Below are 18,394 nucleotides of genomic sequence, written 5' to 3' on the forward strand. Positions count from 1 at the left end.
GATGAATGGATAGCTGGATGGATAAATAGACAGATGATAGATAGATAGATGGATGAATGGACAGCCGGATGGATGAATTGACGGACAGATAGATAGATGGATGAATGGATAGCCAGATGGATAAATTGACGGACAGATAGATAGATGGATGAATGGATAGCCGGATGGATGAATTCACGGACGGACGGACGGACGGACGGACGGACGACGGACGGACGGACGGACGGACGGACAGACAGACAGACAGACAGACAGACAGACAGACAGACAGACAGACAGACAGACAGACAGACAGACAGACAGATAGATAGATAGATAGATAGATAGATAGATAGATAGATAGATAGATAGATGTTCAGCACCAATAACCACTCATCTTGGCTCAATAACTGACCCTCTTCATACAAGCGCCACCACCTGTTGTGGAGGCCACATTACAACCTATGTGTCAGAAGGGTCCTCACCTTTTGGTTCAGGTCTCTCTGTGATCTAATGTGGCCCAGTAACGTCCGCATGGAGATGACTGAACAATGAGTCCAGGTCCAACTTCACACAAAACAAAACAATCTGAAAACAACCTGAACATCAAACCAGCTGTCAAAGAATGTTTATTCATCAGAACAGACAAAACATGTTTGTGACAGAGTGTGTGTGTGTGTGTGTGATGGCTCTTATTGTTGTTTGAGTGAAAAGGATTTAGAAGAAAATAAATGAGTTTTTGTTTTCAATACAACAAAACAACACACATCTACACACATGCAGAGACACACACACAGACACACGCACACATGCAGAGACGTGCATATGCAGACACACAGACAGACACACACATACAGAGGGACACACACACCTTTGGTGCAGTAGGGGGTGTTTAAGTCTCTTGGGTCAATTAGGAGTTAATAGGTGGACCAATGTTTGATGTAATTAGACCTAAGAGGACAGGAAATGATGCAACACTGGCCTTTAGAGATGCCTGCTAACAGCCTTTTCCATCTGAGGCTGTTCTTCAAGATGTCTCTGTCCTCGGTCTCTTGTGAAGAACGATCCAAAGTTCCTGCGATGTCCATTTGATCAACTCCACATCATTGGGTGGCGCTGGACTTTATCAGGAGCTTGGAGGTTTCAGTGGGTGGGGCCTCTCCTCTCCTGACAGGTGCCAGCGTAACAGGATAATCAGTGTTCTTCACTCACCTGTCAGTGGTTCTAATGTTCTGGCTGCTAATGCAGGTACATATGAAGTACAAACACACTGCTTGTTCCTCACAGCTCCTGTGCTAATTGCAGGGTAGCAGTGTGAAGGTGAAAGGGAACGTTGGGTTTGAGGTACGGGGCGTCCAGGAGGAGTCAACCCTGTCATTTAGCTCCCTGACACCGCACTCACAACCTGCAGGGAAGCTGGAGATTTTCCCAGCATGCTGTGGACCAGAGTGGACCAGGCTGCACCGCAGTGGGCGCCTTAATGGTAACTTTCTCTCTGTCACATTCAGACACACACATACACACAATGGTAACCTTCTGCTCAAAGTAGCATTAAAAGGCAGCTATCATTAAAGCCCACTGTGGTGTGGTGTGTGTGTGTGTGTGTGTGTGTGTGTGTGTGAGTGAGTGAGAACCACAGGGGTACTTGTCAGGCTGAAGGGGATCATTTAGAATCAATTCTTTGCGCTTCATTTGAGCAGCAGGTTGAAGCTGACAGCTTCCTTTCACACAGGAAACACTCAGAACGAGTGAATTACACCGTTTTTCAGTCAGTTGGCAAAAATAATCCTGCTGACAGCCATTTAGCTTGATATTCTTTTTTGTACCAATAATAAGAGTAAGAGTTGGCGTCAAAACTGTCTAGAATCTAAAACAGCCACCTGATTCTGGCTGTTCAATGATGAAAATCATGCTACGCTTAGCTAGTAGTTATCGTTCAACCGTGTTATTGCACTACCACTTTGAATGAACAACAGAAAGCGTTCTTCTCCTACCCTCTAAGCTTCATCTCAATCTTTGTCGAGGTCAGATTCTGGTTTATAGATGGACTCATTTTGGTTGGAGTGATGCTCAATCAGCCTCCATTGTCCCCGGAAAAATCCCAGTTTTCATTTCATGTCATATTTAAAGATGATGTTGATTTTTTTTTTTTAAAAGGAGGGAAACGATGGACAGACAGCAAAAGCAAGCTGGCAGCAGGTTGCTGTGACACTGAAGCAGAACAACCAGAGAAGTCATGTGACATCAAAGACCTTTGAGCTGACCTTTATTTTACCAGGCAAAATCAGTTGATGAGAACAGAGGGAGACAGACAGGATGGCAGACTAATTAGCTGTAGCTTTTAGCATAGGCAGTGTCATGACAAATATTTTCCATATGACTAGTGAGGGACAGTCAGAGCAGGTTAGTGATTGATTGATGATTGATCATCCTGCTGAGACATTCACAGGAATCTGAAAAATCTGGCTTATGAATGTGGCCATACAGTAATAATCATAATAATAATTATAACAACAACAGACATACAACCTCTGAGAAAAGGAACGGTGCAGAATAAAGGATTAAGTGCTTTTAAAAAGGGTTATTTACTGTTTACATTCAGCAGGAGGCTTTTAAAGCTCAGACGCTGCTGAAAAGAAACAAAGAAGTTCGATAAGAGCCATTAAAGAGACGCAGCGGCTGACGCTCGCTATTAGCAATAGACATGCTGACAGTTAGCTCCCCATTATCAAACTAAAGTGACTCTGAAGGACAGCACGCACGCGTGTGCGTACATGCGCACGAATGTGTGTGAGAGAGACAACAGTAACAGAACCAGTGTATGACAAGGCTGACTCCTGCCCTTGGACATAATTGTTCGAGTAATAATGACTTTTTCCTGATTGAGCTCTTCATTTACGAATACACACATCCCTGTACTTCTATCTTTGTGAGGACATCCATAGAAATAAGGCATTTATCTGATAAATACTCAGGTAACACTAGATGTGTATGTGTGATGTTATCTCAATTCCTGTATGTGACCTCAGGCTTGACCCCCACCCACCTATCCCACCTTAAGGTAACTTACCTGAACACCAGCAGGTCAAAGGTCAACACAATCCTTTCTCATGACCTCCGCCTGCCACCAACCTCCCCGACAGTAATGATCTATGTGTGTGAACTATATCATGTCTTTATTGATCTTTCATTGATTAATCTTCTTTTACTGACCACACGGATTTTGTTCATGTTGGTGTCAAAAATTAATACTGAAAACAAAAACCCTGAGATTTTTCTGATTAATGTGAAGACATTTGATTATTGATAGACAACTTAAATAGCGCGAGCTCCCCCCGGTGGCAGACGGTGGTACAAGCTTTGTTTCCCAAACCCTTGAGACTAAAACCTTCTGATAAAAGAAACTGGACTCAGCTGTAAAGAGTGCAACTCTTTAATCCATATTTTATCACCTTTACATGCATTGATGCTTTTAGCTCTTCCTGTCTCACGACAAACAGCTGTGCTACAGGTAGCAATGGTTAACTGCAAAAAAAAACCCTCTCAGGAAGTCAAAGCTGTATCTTCACAAGAGTGACACCATCAAACCAGGCCTGACTTCCGTTTTTAGCAACAGGTGCTATCTTTGTTTCTCTTAATGATGTATTAAACCAGTAACATTATTAGTTCAGATCAACAACACACACAAGTGTTTTTGTCCAGGTCTTTCACTAACCTGCAGCTGCCAAGGGCAACGCCTGACCCCCCCCCCCCCCCATCCACACACACACACACACACACACTCAGAGTAATTCTGCGGTATTGATTTTTGTGAGTAGCTATAATTGCTTGTGTGTCTGTGTGTGTAACGCAGGAGGATGGTCAGTTGTGTTTCACCTGTGTCGCTGTGACTGACAGGTGTGTCTTGATTCCTGTGAAGGTCGGTGAGGAGGACAGCAGGTGGTCTTGTGAGCAGAGGGTCCTTGATGAGAAAACTGATCCAGAGTCAGCAGCTGGTGTCGACCCTGACATCAAATCAAGATATTTAAAGAGGCCACAGCTGCTTGCTTTTCTGGTGACTGGAGTCTTCTGAAGTCTACATCACTTCCTGTCTGGGCTTTCACAACCACAGAATAACACAGAAACCAGCAGAACCTTCAGAACCCTGAAGCTGCCGCAAAGCTAGTTCTGATCACTGTTGACTCCTGGGTTCAAGCTCCTCCCACAGTCCACACTGCAATTACGCAAAAACAATGTCGGACTCCATAGCATTCTCTGGTCCCCTGCCCAATCTGGCCAGCGGTGAAATGTTTAGTTGCATGTCGTTGCTTCGTCGCTGGCTGTCATGGTGGTGCCCCGAAAACCAGGTGGCCTTTATAGACAATTCGAACAGTTTTTGTGGAAAACCTGGTCTGATTAGGAGAGACGGCATCCATCCCACCTGGGATGGTGCCTCTCTCATTTCTAGGAACTTTGCCAATTTTATTAGACCCAAAGTGACCTGACAAATCAGGATTGTTGTAGTCTTACGCACCTCTCTGCTGCTTCCATAGAGCCCTCATCCACCAACAATAACATATTTAACACTATAGAGGTAGTCTCTGTTCCACAGTTCACCAAGCACAGAGCAGGGGAGCGTTCAATCACCATAATTTTATTAAAATTAATACCAAAGCATAAATAGAAGAAACAGCACAATTAAATGTGGACTATTAAATATTAGATCTCTTTTGTGTAAATCCGTTAATGCACAACCTGATAGCTGATCATCACATTGATTTATTTTGTCTAACAGAGACCTGGCTTCAGGAGGAGGAGTATGTTAGCTTAAATGAATCTACTCCTCCTACCCATCTTATCTATCATATTCCTCGTGTTACTGGTCGAGGAGGGGGAGTGGCAGCAATCTATCACTCCAAGTTATTAATTAATCCTAGACCAAAATATGGTTCCAGTTCATTTGAAAGCCTGACTCTTGGCATCACCCATCTGAACTGGAGGACAAAAAAGCCACTTTTGGTTGTAGTTGTATATCGGCCCCCTGCTGGACCACATTCAGAGTTCCTATCTGAGTTCTCTGACATCTTATCTGACTTGGTCCTCAGAACAGATAAAGTCATTATTATTGGACACTTTAATATCCATGTAGACGTTATAAATTACAGCCACGTGTCTTTTAGATCCCATCCCAACACACCTGTTGAAGGATGTTTTACCAATGATAGGTAGATCTATCCTGGACAGATCAACTGTCCTTTAGGTTATGTACCTGGTCCTACAAGGTGGCAGTGATTAAACCGTGCTTAAAAAACCATCACTGGATCCTGATGTCTTAGCAAACTATAGGCCGATATCCAACCTTCCTTTTATCTCTAAAATTCTTGAGAAGGTGGTGGTGACTCAGTTACTGGAGCACCCAGAGAAACTGCCTGTTTGCGATGTTTCAGTCAGGGCTAAGAGCTCACCACAGCACAGAAACAGCACTTCTTAAAGTTACTAATGATCTTCGTATAGCTTCAGCTCATGGACTGGTTTCTATGCTGGTTCTGCTGGACCTCAGTGCTGCTTTTGATACAGTTGATCACAGCATCCTGTTACAGAGACTGGAACATGTGATTGGGATTAAAGGGACAGCACGAGACTAGTTTAGATCATATTTATCAGATAGATACCAGTTTGCTCCTGTCCATGGTGTTCCCTCTTCATACAGTAGGGTTAGCCATGGAGTTCCACAAGGTGCTGTACTTGGACCAATCCTTTTCACCTTGTACACGCTTCCCTTAGGAAAGATTATTCAGCAGCATGGAATAAGTTTTCATTGTTATGCTGATGACACTCAGCTATATCTATCCATGAAACCAGAGGAGACAGAGCAATTAGTGAAGCTTCAGGCCTGTCTTTAAGACATATAGTCTTGGATGTCTTCAAATTTCCTTCTCCTTAACTCAGGAAAAACAGAGGTCATGGTGTTTGGTCCTGAACCTCTCAGGGATAGATTAGATCACATGATCACTCTAGATGGCATCTTCTTAGCATCTAGTCTCTCTGTGAGGAATCTTGGAGTAACTTTTGACAAAAATCTCTCCTTCAACTCACACATTAAAATAGTCTCTAGAAGTGCCTTTTTTCACCTGGGAAACTTTGCAAAGATCAGGAAACTACTGATGCGGCATGATGCTGAAAAGTTAGTCCATGCATTTGTTACTTCCAGACTGGACTATTGTAATTCTTTATTATCAGGGTGTCCAAACAACTCTTTAAGAAGCCTCCTGGTGATCCAAAATGCTGCAGCCAGAGTTCTGACAGGTATTGGCAAAAGAGATCACATAACTCCTGTACTGGCGTCTCTTCATTGGCTGCCCGTTAAATTTAGAATAATTTTTAAAACCCTTCTTTTGACCTACAAGGTCCTCAGAGGCCTAGCTCCATCCTACCTGGAGGCGTTAGTGATACCTTACCAGCCCAATAGACTGCTCTGCTCTCAGAATGCTGGTCTACATGTGGTCCCCAGAGTCTCTAGGGGTAGAATGGGGGGCCGAGGATTTAGCTACCAGGAAAAAAAGCTTATTATCACTAATTCTGTAGTTCCAGTTATTATCCTAGACAGACAAATTATTATACTTAGAGGGTCGACTAATTATTAGTTTAACATCATAGTTATGCTTAGCCCGGTCCTGCTCAAGGTTTCTTCCTGTTAAAGGGGAGTTTTTCCTTGCCACTGTTGGTTGTTGGGGGTCAGGGCCTGGGATTCTGTAAAGTGCCTAGAAACAAATTTGATTGTAACAGATGCTATACAAATAAAGATTGATTTGATAATGTTGTACTTTGTGTGTGTCCTAGTGTTGTACAGTGTGTGTGTGTGTGTGTGAGAGAGAGAGTGTGTCCAAGGATGTTGTACTGTGTGTCCTATACAGTGTGTGTCCTCGTGTGTTGTACATTGTGTGTGTCCTAAACATTGTGTGTGTCCTAGCCTGATATACAGTGTGTGTCGGTGTCCTAGTGTGCTGTACAGTGTGTCTATGTGTCCTAGTGTTTTGTACAGTGTGTTGTGCAGTGTGTGTCCTAGTGTGTTGTACAATGTGTGTGTCCTAGTGTGTTGTACAGTGTGTGTCCTAATGTGTGGGGAGGTGTATCCTAGTGTGTTGTACAGTGAGTGTGTGTGTGTGTCCTAGTGTGTGTGTGGGGGCTGTATCCTAGAGTGTTGTACAGTGTGTGTGTGTTGGTGTGTGTATCTTAGGTTGTTGTACAGTGTGTTGTACTGTGTGTGTGTGTATCGGAGCGTGCAGTACAGAGTGTGTTTCTGTATCCTAGTCTGTTGTACAGTGCGCGCGTGTGTGTCCAAGTGTGTTTCTTTTAAGGTTACAATGTTTAAGGATGGTTTTTCCAATTTGTGCCACCTCTTCAGGTCAGGACTCAGCAGTCCACTTACACCTAAAGGAGAGACAACACTCCTTTGAGGACAGCCAAGTATGGGTACTGGCCAGTAGACCGCTGGATTGACAGGGGTGTCAAGGAGGCTATCCATGTCAAATTGGAAAAACCATCCTTAAACAGAGACACACCAACTGAAACTAGGTGAACGACCCTACCAACGACCCTGCCAACGACTCTCAGGTGACCACCCAGATCATTAGCATGCTAATGGTCTACAAGGGCTATATTTTCAAGCTCTGTCCCCAGCGAGTTCAGAACTGAAGAAGCCATCTGGGCAGAAGGCGAAACATCTTAAAAAGAGAAGACAGTCCAGTTGACACAGAAAACAACCTTGGATCCTAGTGTGTTGTACAGTGTGTGTGTCCTAGTGTGTTTCTGTTAAGGTTACGGTGGAGTCAACAATGACACGAACACCACACCAAACAGGATACATCCAATAAATGATTGATCAGCACAGCAGATCAAGTTTAACAAAGGTCCAATTAATAACCAGAAGCCTGAAATTCAAAGGATTCTAAAAAGTAAAATGATCAAATGTGAAAGAAATGAAAGTAGCAACAATCAGAGCTCAGATCCCAGCCTGAGACCTGTCCTATCTGTAGCATCAAAACAACCGGGAGGACCAGGGTTATACAACAGTAGCTTGCTTTATGCTTTGATCATTTAAATCCGTTCAGAACTGTTTAGGTGATTTTCTTCACAAACACAAGCTGGCTGTCAGGCAACCTCCTTCCTCGGTGGAGGCAAACCTGTAACGTCACTCCTCACCTGGAAACCTGGCTGCACCATGAAGCAGCAGCTAAACCAGCTCCATGCATTTAGTCCATGATCAGTTTTTCTTGGGTGAAAAACCGGAGGGGTCTCAGATGAAGAAGTGGCCTCGCCCACAGTCAAAAACCTTTTTATATTCTTTACACCTCCATCCTGGGCTCCGCCCTCTTTTACATTTCTACAGAAATCCTCACGGTCACGTTGTGGTGATCTTCCATCATATGCTACGTCTGCTGGGACAGGATTACCTTCAGATGAAAAGGCCAACAACAGAGATTAGGAGCAGGTTGGGAATTATTAACCCTTTTCAACACATAACCCACTCAAAAGTCAATACTATAATCAAACTCTAAAATAATATAGAATATACTACAAGAATATATAATGTAATGATGAAACTGAACCTTCTTCCTCAGCAGTTGGTTCTTATTCAGTATCAAGTGTAAACTACAAAAATGGCTTTTAACAAGCTTGATCTTTGGTAGCTTTAATGGCTTCTTCCCATTTCCTCTGTCTCTGGCTTCCTCTTCTAGAGCTACCTGTACCTCTTCTGGTTCCTCCTCTTCTTTAAAGCAGCCAATGGCATCCACAGTGATTAGCTCCTCCTCCTGCTGCTCCTGCAGGTGGACCTGTAGATGAGTGTGGAGCAGATGGGTCCAGCAAGATGTTCACTTCTTTTGATTAGTCACTTTCATTTTAACTTGTGAACGTTCATTTTTCCTCTCTAAACATCTCTAACATCAATGTGTACTGTACTGTATGTGTCAATGATTTTAACTTGTGAACGTTCATTTTTCCTCTCTAAACATCTCTAACATCACTGCGTATGTGTCAATGATCCTATTTGACACCCTGTGATTGACTGCTCAGCAAACTGATCAAAACCTAACAGACGGTCTGTGGTAAAGAGGAAGTTGAAAGACAGCAGAGCCAACAACGCAAGAGCTGAAGGTCATCAGAACACGTTACTGCGGTCAGTCAATAGACCAGTAAGTGTCTGATTACAGAGGTGCACCTATATATCTGCATATCTCCACAGAGACCCAGAGCCTGACCCAAAACAACTGCCTCTAACAGGAGGAAACCCTGAGCAGGACGAATGGGGGGAGGATTCTTATTTCAACAGTCACACAGTGACCCTCTCTTCAGGGCAGAAATGACCTCTCAAAGGGGCTGATGAGCCCCAGCGGGACCCCTCAGACCCTGATGGTTCTCCTCACCTGCTGCTTGTGCTTTTCTGACTTCATGTGTTCAACAAACTTCCTGGGAGTCTTGAAGTGACGGTGACACACGGGACAGAAGGGGCGACTTTGCTTCTTACACTCCTGCACACAACAGTCACAATTACACTGCTCACACTGCACAACCAGTCTATGATGTCACCCATGTGCGTACAACCTTGTGCTCTCTGGTCTGTCGATGAGTGATGACATCACTGCTAAAATGAGCCTGACAGGTGTCGCACCAGCGCTGAATGTTAGGCCGACGCCCCCTGAGCACAAGCAAGGGATTGAATGAGTGCATTGTAATAACAACAATACTAACAAGCAGCTGTCACATATTGTGACTGACACCTGTAGTATAGTGTGTGTGTGTACACACACGCACACACACACATCTTGTTCAAGGAGATTTAGAGGGTATATATTTCAGATCTGTAGGGGAGATGAGGAACACAGAGATGGGAGTCCTGTGGTGGACAAATGGGCAGGAGGAGCAGAGAGGGGGAAGATATAGAGGGTGTGTAGGTTTGAGATAAACTCTGGTGGGATGTGAAGGTGAAGATCAGGGTTTTAAAGACCATAGAGCAGAAGCCAGTGAGGCTGTTTGAGAACAGGGCTGATGTGCTAAGAGGAGGCAGATCTGAAGGTGATAAGGAGTTGAGTCCGTTTGGTTTAAACTGTGAAGAAGAGCGTTACAGAGATGCAGCTTGAATGGGAAAAGCATGTTGACTGGTATGGTGCTGAGTGATGGACCAAGGAGGTGGTGGACCAAGGAGGTGATGGACCAAGGAGGAATAAAGGAAGTGAGTGAGTATTGATTTCAAACCTGTTGTGCAGCCTGCGTGCTGTGCTGCTAGCAGCCCCTGTGATGTCTGCCACATTCTTCAGGTGTTCTGGTGCTGCCATGTGCTCCTGAAACACCTGTTGGTCCAACCAATGACGGGATTTATAGGTGGGATCGGAATCTCCAGTCCTCAAGCCGGGTTTTGTGTCGTACCAGTCAGCAACCACTTTCACCAAGGGAAGTAGAACCCCAGGTGAAAGCATAGAAAACCCAGCTTCAATCTGGCCCTGGAGGACTGGAGTTGCACTTGGCTGATTTAAAGCATGACATCACAACCCCGATGATAACTGCTGATATCTGATAATGTGCATCACTTAATCATCCCCGTGCTCAGGTGAGGTCTTACCTGCAGAGAGCGACAGGTGAGGTCACAGACATGACAGTGCAGACCACCTGACTGTCTGTCAGCTGACTCGTCCATCTGTCTGAACTCTCTGCTGTCACTGCTCTGCTGGATAGTGACCTTCAGGGAGGTCACAGTCTGCTCTAAACACACACAATAGTAATGTGAGTGGTTGGTTCTTGAACGTGATGGCAATGTCACTTCCTACAGACACACCAAGAATGGCCACCATCAAAACTGATCCACCCCGCCAACAAGGACACTCACATACCGCTGATAAAGTTCCCAGGGACAAATGGAGCACCCCAACCCATCGCCATCTCTGTTCTGGTCATATGTTCTTCAGTCCTGACAGACAGGAAGCAAAATCTTCAGAACTCTTAAAATGAAGCAAAAGGGCTGCGGCACTCTTAAGAGTCATGTGATCACTTTTTACCTGTTATACCTCCTTTGTGCTGGAGGCTGACCTGAGTCTCCCATTTCTTCACACACCACCCTCTCTGAAATTAAATGAAAAAAAGAAGAAAAGGCATTTTGTGGAGAAGCAGGTGTGAATATTCTTCTCTTTGACTCAGAACTGAAGAAGCCCCTGGATTAGAAACATCTTCCAGAAGTCCAGTTGACTCATTGGAAGCCGAAGAATACCTAAAGCTCAGGTGAACTTAACCCTAACCCTAATAAGAAGCAGTTTAATGAGGCTCAGAAGGGCAGGTGATGTCGCAGTACATTGTGGGCTACGGCTGGCATGTGAGTGGGCAACAGCCTCCATTGATGCCCATCATCTGTTGCCACACCCCTTTTTGTTATCACGCCCACCATATGTTACCACGCCCATCACTTGTTATTACACCCCTTGTTTGTTACCACGCCCATCATCTGTTACCAAGCTCCAACCTCAGATTTTCAGTGAATCTGAAAAATAGGATGAGATGAGATACAAGATGCAAAAAATGTAGAGAAACATATTTCTTTGATCCGAAAATCAAAACATTGTAACACCTGGTTGCATTTCAAAGGTTAGTTTTTATTGAATTTAATTTGTCAAATAAGCAGTCCTTTTGGCCCTGATTTGGCTCCATATCATGGCCACTGAAAACTGGATTTATTGATGAGATTTTATTTTCATTTGCATGAATTATGTTTAGAGTTTTGCTGGTTTATAATGAAGTAACTGGTGTGATTATCTGCATTTAAGACAGAATCACACCATTGCTGACACACCATTTCATACAAAAGTTCATTTTATTACCAGTAATAAGCAAGAAGAGATTATGATTTGTATTATGTAATAATTTGTTTCCACTGGAAGGGGGACTTTAACTTTATTAGAACACCTATACAGTGGAGTGATATTGTCTGTAAAAAGTTCCGCGCTGTTGTCCTCGATATCAGCGCTCATGGATGTCTCTCAGTCAAATTACTTGGTGAGGGCTAACTGCTGTATTAATCGTGTTTTTGAGTACAGACATTCAGGCACTTTCATGAAAACGTTTATAATTCTTCCCCAAACGACTACTGCAGTATCATGTGAACATGATCCAAAGTGCTTAGCAAACATGTTTTAACCTGTGTCGATTCCAAACACGCGTTATTTACACACAGAGACAATCATTTGATGGATAAATGTATAATCGGGCAGCCTCCTCCTTTCGTTCTGAAGTCATTACCAGTGTGTCCAAGGTAGTTTTCTCTGTCAACTGGACTGGGTTTCTTCTCTTGAAGACGTTTCGCCTTCTATCCAGAAGGCTTCTTCAGTTCTGAAGTCGCTGGGGCGAGAGCTTGAAAATATATAGCCCCTGTGGACCATTTGCATGCTAATGATCCGGGTGGTCACCTGAGAGTCGTTAGCAGGGTCGTTGGTCGGGTCGTTCACCTAGTTTCTGTTGAGGTGTCTCCCCTTTGTCTGCTGGGTCACATGGTGATGAGTCACTGGGTCTCCTGGAATGGTGTGAATGTTTGTTTTGCTGTTGGAAGGAGTGGAGGACTGCATTGTATGTGGGTGATAGGAAGTGCCTCAGGCCACCACCTCTGTTCAAGGATGGTTTCTCCAATTTAACATGGATAGCTTCCTTAACCCCCCTTTCAAACCAGCGGTCTTCTCTGGCCAGTATCCTTACTTGGCTGTCCTCGAAGGAGTGCCCACTCTCCTTTAAGTGTAAGTGGACTGCTGAATCCTGACCCGAAGAGGTGGCATGTCTGTGTTGTGCCATTCTTCTGTGGAGAGGTTGTTTGGTTTCCCCAATGTACAGTTCTTTGCATTCCTCCTGGCACCGTACAGCATAAACAACATTACTTTGTTTGGGTCTTGGTGTCTTGTCCTTTGGGTGTACTAACCTCTGTCTGAGAGTGTTGCTGGGTTTGAAATGAACCGGTATGTCGTGTTTCTGGAGGATCCTCCTAAACTTCTCCGAGACTCCAGACATGTAGGGGATGGAAACGCTGCGACGTCGCAGCGTTTCCAACGACCCTGCTAACGACTCTCAGGTGACCACCCGGATCATTAGCATGCAAATGGTCCACAGGGGCTATATATTTTCAAGCTCTCGCCCCAGCGACTTCAGAACTGAAGAAGCTTTCTGGATAGAAGGCGAAACGTCTTCAAGAGAAGAAACCCAGTCCAGTTGACAGAGAAAACTACCTTGGATACAATGACCTGGATGACTGAGAATTTACACAGACATATTACCAGTGTGATTCTTACCGTCACAGCGTTCGGTCTTTGTCTCAACTGTCTTTATCGCCGTTAAAAATAACCTTTTTAAATCTTGTAAACAAACTCTTAATGCTTATTCCAACATGTTTTTTTCTACTCCCCGGTCTCGGAGTTAAGCTAGCCGTGGCTAACACGAACGCAGGCTGATCCGCTCGGTGTCCTCCGCCCCCTGTTGGTCCGGAGGAAGCATAGTCTCTGAGCTGGTCAACGCTTGCAGGAAAACTGATACATGTGTGCTGGATTTAAGAAACATTACAGAGACCTTAGCATTCGGACAGAAACATGAATACTAACTCGTTTTAAACCTTGTCACACACAACTGACAGATACAATTAATTAAAATGTGGATCCAACCTTCTGGGGATGGAGTTCTAAAGTTACATGAGACAGTACTGAGGTATGTTGTTCACACTTGTCTAACCTAAATGTCTGTATTTTTGCAGATGATGAATTACAAATTAATGTTTACCAGAAGCTGTTAATTTGCTTCAGATGTTCTGTACATATTGCATTGCTTACCTGGTGTGAAGGCTTCAGCATTGGGAGAGGCTGCTAAAGTCTGGGAGTCATTTTCAGTGAATCTGTTGGTATTTCCTGCATCTGTTTTACCCTTAGAAGTCTGCAGAGGATCATAAACGCACAGTGGATTCACTTATTTCCAGAACAAAATAGCTCTGCATTGTAATGCTATGTTGTGAGCGTGAAGATAAAAGTATTTTCCAAATGCTGTTTTCCTCTGTGGCTTCAAATCTTCAAACACTTCAGTTGCTGACCAAATTTCATAACACTCATCCTGACCGTAGATGTGGCTCTTTCCATCACATTCTTTTTTCTTTTAAAAAAAAAATTAAATCACATTTTCTTGTGCAATCTGAAGACGGTTGTGGCCCAGTGCTGCAGGTCTGCTGCTAGTATGTTCAGCTTTCCATATGCAGCACATGTGACGGCTATACCGAGGAAGCACCACCTCCACAGGCTAAAGACACATGTACAGACTGTTGGTAGCTGTTTTTGACATGTTTGGAATGAAGGATTCTAGCTGCTAAACTGGCCCAGCATATGTGCTGGAGAACAGAGGTCTGCGTGCTCTCTTTAGATAAAACAGTTTTATCTGAAGCTGCCTGAAACAGCCTATATTACTTGCGTAAAAACTCAAGTTGTTACAGAAGAGAGCATGCAGACCTTCTCTGTCCTCCAGCACAACAGCTGGGCCAGTTTAGCAGCTGGAATTCTTCATTCCAACATCAGTGGCAGGTTGGAGTGCCCGCCTGCTGAAGATTGACCAACTATGTGGATGTGGATGATTCACCTGTACAATGGTGAAACACCTGATGAAAAGATGCGGTTCCATACGTGTAGTCAGTAATCACTAACATCAGACCAACAGGTCATCTATGATATATGAGTTTTATTCATAAGTACAAAATCTGTGATTGGAAAACATAAACTGAGATAATTTAAAGACCAGTCAGACCAATATGAAACCACTGCTTCTTACCTGCAATACTTTTTATTCAATATCAAACTCAATGACATGAAAAGCTATCAAACCAAATTTTGTTATGTTTGCATAATGACAAAGATTCCTGATATTCTTGAACTATTAAATATATATTAAATTCATGATCTGGGTACATGTGTCCACAGAACAGGGTTATTGTCGTTGGTGTCACACCACTTATTGAAACTTTACAAATGCAGCTTTAGTAAGTCATCATATGCCCAGTTTGTGTTTGAATACAAGGTGGCTGCTAATGGTGGCATCAGCCACTGTGCTAACTCAAAAACACATTTTCCACAGAAGATTAAATATCAGACACCTGATGCTAACTGAAGAGCCATTCATTTGAGATGATTGCTTGTTTGCAGTTTGTTGCATGTTTGTTGTCCACAGTCACATGACAAGAAGTAACATCATATCAGTAAAAGTCTTGATCATAATCAGTGGCACCCATCAGCTGCTTCATCTCTGACATGCTATTGGCCAGGTAAGATGACAACTCCTCTGTGGATGGACAGACAGACAAACAGACAGATCAGCAACATGAGACAAAAAGTGTGGTTCTGATGTTAATGTGTGACGTTCGTCTGCAACCATGACTGCATTCCCCTCACAACTAACCCTACTTTAGATTAAATTCTGCAGGTCAGAAGAAATACAGACTCCAAATCTCAAATGAGACGTGGGAGTGACTCCATGGCTACGCAAAGAGAAAATGCTTGCTGAAACATGATACAGACAGGAAGTGAAAATAGCTAATAAAATAATCACACTTCAGACATTTTTGACAGAAATCTACTCCTATTGGCTGAACAAAAACCCTCAGAGCCCAACAGAGAGGTTGATTCCACATCCAGCATTTCAAATGCTCCAAAGCTGCCTTGCAGGACTGGGTCATGACCCCTGCTTCAGAGAAACATAGAAAGCTGGCATCTTTCCTGTACCAATGATAGTATTAAAGCATGCTAGCACTGGAGCCCAGACTTGTCTGCAGATTTATGATATCATTAAATAGTCAGAAACTCAGATTAACAACTTCTCTGTGATGACATGAATAATCAATCACAGGGATGAAACTTCAGTCACCTGCTCCCAGTATTCCCAACATAGCCGAGGCTGATACAGAACCCAGGTTGTTACGAGCAATGCAGTAATAGGTTCCAGAGTCTTCTGGCTCTGCCCCTTCAATCTGTAGCCAACTGGAGAGCTCAAATTTTAAAGGACCACCCCGTGACTGTGAAGACAGAGAAGAGAGTGAATGGGTGGGGCTAAGGGTACATGTGGGTGGGGCTTTTATTGAGCCTTCACCTGAACAGAGATGTGAGGGTCATCTCCAGGTAGGACCACATCCTGGCCTTCCTTCCTCCACTCAACTAGAGCCATCGGGAACGCAAACACCTCACACAGGAACACGGGAACGCTGCCAGAACCGTTGACCTGACTGACAGGTGGAACCTTGATGATCGGAGCTTAACAGAGAACAAAGTGACTTTCTGTCATTGATGACATCATTAACATAATCAGGACAACAGGATACAGCAACATTCCATAGGAAGAGATCAGATCATTCAGGTGATCAATCAGCAGCTGACTGATCATCAAAGAACCATATCAGTCAGTCCCTAATAAGTCATTGATCAGATTTGTGATGAATTAAAATCATGGAAACTTTATACGTGCATCACATGACCAGGTCACGGGTTAGGTACCTGTCTTGCAGGGGCCCTGCCCTCTGGTTCGGAGTTCTGGTCTCGAGAATGCAACCTCTCTGAACTGGCACTTGTTCATGTATGTGACGTCATCGGTGCCACACACAGGCTCATGCTGCTCACACACGCACAACTGCTCCTCTTCATCCTCCTCTTCTTCTCCTCTCTTTCCTGCGTAACGCGGATCCACCTGGCACCTCAGGCCAATACCACACAGCCCGTAGAACACGCTGCGGTTCCCCGGGTCACAAGCTTGGCCCTCCAAATTACCGCACTCCATACAGCAGCCGCACCGGTCCGGAACTAGTCCGGCCCGACAGCCCCGGGTCTCCGGGCAGAGTTCCGGCTCACAGGGCGCACAGCCCTCGACCTCCCCGGTTCCGTTGTCGACGCGCCTCCCGAGATCTAACCCGTCGTGTTCTGCGTGAGGGAGAGCCCGGCAGCTGTAGAAGGTCAGACACAGTCCCAGGAGAACCAGCCCACCCAGTCCCCTCATTTTAAACGGAGGCGGATGGCCGATGAGTCCAGACGAACGCGACACAAGAACCAGACCCAGAACCAGAATCACATTACTCTGAAATAGCCAAACACGTGACCCGAAGGATGCCAATCACCCGGGAAAATACGGTTCCGGTTCAGACAGAAAACTGTTCTTCGTGAAGAAAATGTTTTAAACAGCTGAGCGGCTCGCGCTGCTCCAACGTACACAGACACGAGACCCACAGTTAAGAACTTCAGAATAAAACTGTACACATTCACGGAGTTCCTTCAAAATAAGAGCTCAATTTGGAGCAGAGCGTTAGGTTTCAAAAGATGGATGTTCATGATTGTAGCTGTATCTGTTTCAGCTTGAGCAGAACAGCTGCATTGTTGGACAACTGAGAATCCAGCTTACTCCGTTTTTGTCCGCTCTTCTCATTATTCCCATCATGCTTTTGTTTTAGCTCATTCAACAAGCAGGCAAAGAACAACATTCTAGTTCTTCATCTGTTGTGGAGGGGTCCTGTTTCTATTTCTGTTCTGGTTCTTTTCCTGACAGCACTCTTCAGGGTCATGTGTTCCCTCCCCCCTGCAGACCTGACAGCTGCTACACTCATCATCAGGTCTGGAGAAGCTTCTCGCCATCTTAGAAGGTTCCAAGGGTCCTCCAGGTGCTCTGCAACCTCTGTCAGGATGTGGTTCAGATAACCGTCTCTAAGGTCTGTGAGTTCATAAATAAATAACAGTGATAAACCAATTCAGCAAGTTTCCATTCCAACTCCTGGATGAACTTCAGTCACATCAAAATATTTTTTGATGAAGCCGTAGCCACCTCTTCATGATGGGTCCTTCTGGACAGTTCAGCCTGTTGTTGATCACAGGTGAACAGGGAGTGGCCTAACCCTTTGCAATGATGACGTTAACATCATCATAGCAAAGGTATACAACACCTCTGAGCAAGCAGGCGGGCCCCTGCTGTTTAGCCTGGGAGACCCCTGACTTGTGAAATTTTTTCTGCTCTCTTTCCTGCACGTTTAGGTCTTCAGCTCGGCAGCTGTCGGTCAGGGAGCAGTGGCGGTCTGGCAGACAGAAATAGGGTGGTAATGGAAGGTTAGTCGCCGCTGAGGCTGTTTGCGTCCTGTACTTTTCCATTATGGCTGTAATGACAATGTGGAAGCTGCTGCACAGTTTTTCTCCGTCACCGGTTGAAACTGGTCTGATCTGGATCCCAGTGAGATGACGCAAGGTTTACAGCTGGAATGGGAATTGTTTAAAAGCTAAACTGTCCTGATGGTCATGAGGTGATGGAACTGGCTGTGAGTGGAGCTAGTCACACACACACACACATACACACACACACACGCAGTGGGGGTGGGGGTGGATACAATGCTGGAGCTCAGCACCAGCAGGATCAACGA

At 44.5% G+C, this 18,394-nt stretch overlaps 2 protein-coding genes and 1 long non-coding RNA gene across 7 annotated transcripts in view; 1 reads left to right on the top strand and 2 right to left on the bottom strand.

Moving 5' to 3' along the window:
- LOC130525487 (uncharacterized) overlaps positions 1–2,259 on the top strand; it is a 6,782-nt gene extending 4,523 nt beyond the window's left edge. Inside the window, exons 2-3 of the long non-coding RNA XR_008950503.1 lie at positions 1,285–1,462; positions 2,137–2,259. This is a non-coding gene — a long non-coding RNA (uncharacterized LOC130525487). The remainder of the gene's footprint in view (positions 1–1,284; positions 1,463–2,136) is intronic.
- A 1,137-nt stretch (positions 2,260–3,396) lies between these two features.
- On the bottom strand, positions 3,397–13,448 carry ciz1b (cdkn1a interacting zinc finger protein 1b). 5 transcript variants are annotated; one of them, XR_008950502.1, is made up of 10 exons: positions 13,275–13,448; positions 11,010–11,073; positions 10,845–10,921; positions 10,577–10,716; positions 10,213–10,307; positions 9,562–9,655; positions 9,384–9,488; positions 8,709–8,792; positions 8,310–8,411; positions 3,397–8,230 (listed from the first exon to the last, which is right to left on the bottom strand). XR_008950502.1 is itself a non-coding variant. In XM_057032315.1 (9 exons), the coding sequence occupies exons 2-9, from the start codon at positions 11,051–11,053 to the stop codon at positions 8,388–8,390; spliced, it is 663 nt and encodes a 220-aa protein (XP_056888295.1). In that variant the 5' UTR covers positions 11,054–11,073; positions 13,275–13,448; the 3' UTR covers positions 3,397–8,387. The 5 variants fall into 5 exon arrangements, 2 of the variants coding, with proteins under 2 accessions (XP_056888295.1, XP_056888294.1); XR_008950501.1 differs by having other exon boundaries at positions 8,703–8,792; XR_008950500.1 differs by having other exon boundaries at positions 3,397–5,561; positions 5,631–8,411; positions 8,703–8,792.
- A 1,329-nt stretch (positions 13,449–14,777) lies between these two features.
- Positions 14,778–17,230, bottom strand: LOC130526312 (kazal-type serine protease inhibitor domain-containing protein 1-like). Its single transcript, XM_057033869.1, has 4 exons — positions 16,497–17,230; positions 16,096–16,256; positions 15,874–16,021; positions 14,778–15,291 (listed from the first exon to the last, which is right to left on the bottom strand). Exons 1-4 carry the CDS (start codon positions 16,990–16,992, stop codon positions 15,206–15,208), a joined length of 891 nt encoding a protein of 296 aa, XP_056889849.1. The 5' UTR covers positions 16,993–17,230; the 3' UTR covers positions 14,778–15,205.
- Positions 17,231–18,394: the final 1,164 nt, after the last annotated feature.

Source organism: Takifugu flavidus, chromosome 5 (genome assembly GCF_003711565.1).
Source record: "Takifugu flavidus isolate HTHZ2018 chromosome 5, ASM371156v2, whole genome shotgun sequence".
NCBI lineage: Eukaryota > Metazoa > Chordata > Actinopteri > Tetraodontiformes > Tetraodontidae > Takifugu > Takifugu flavidus.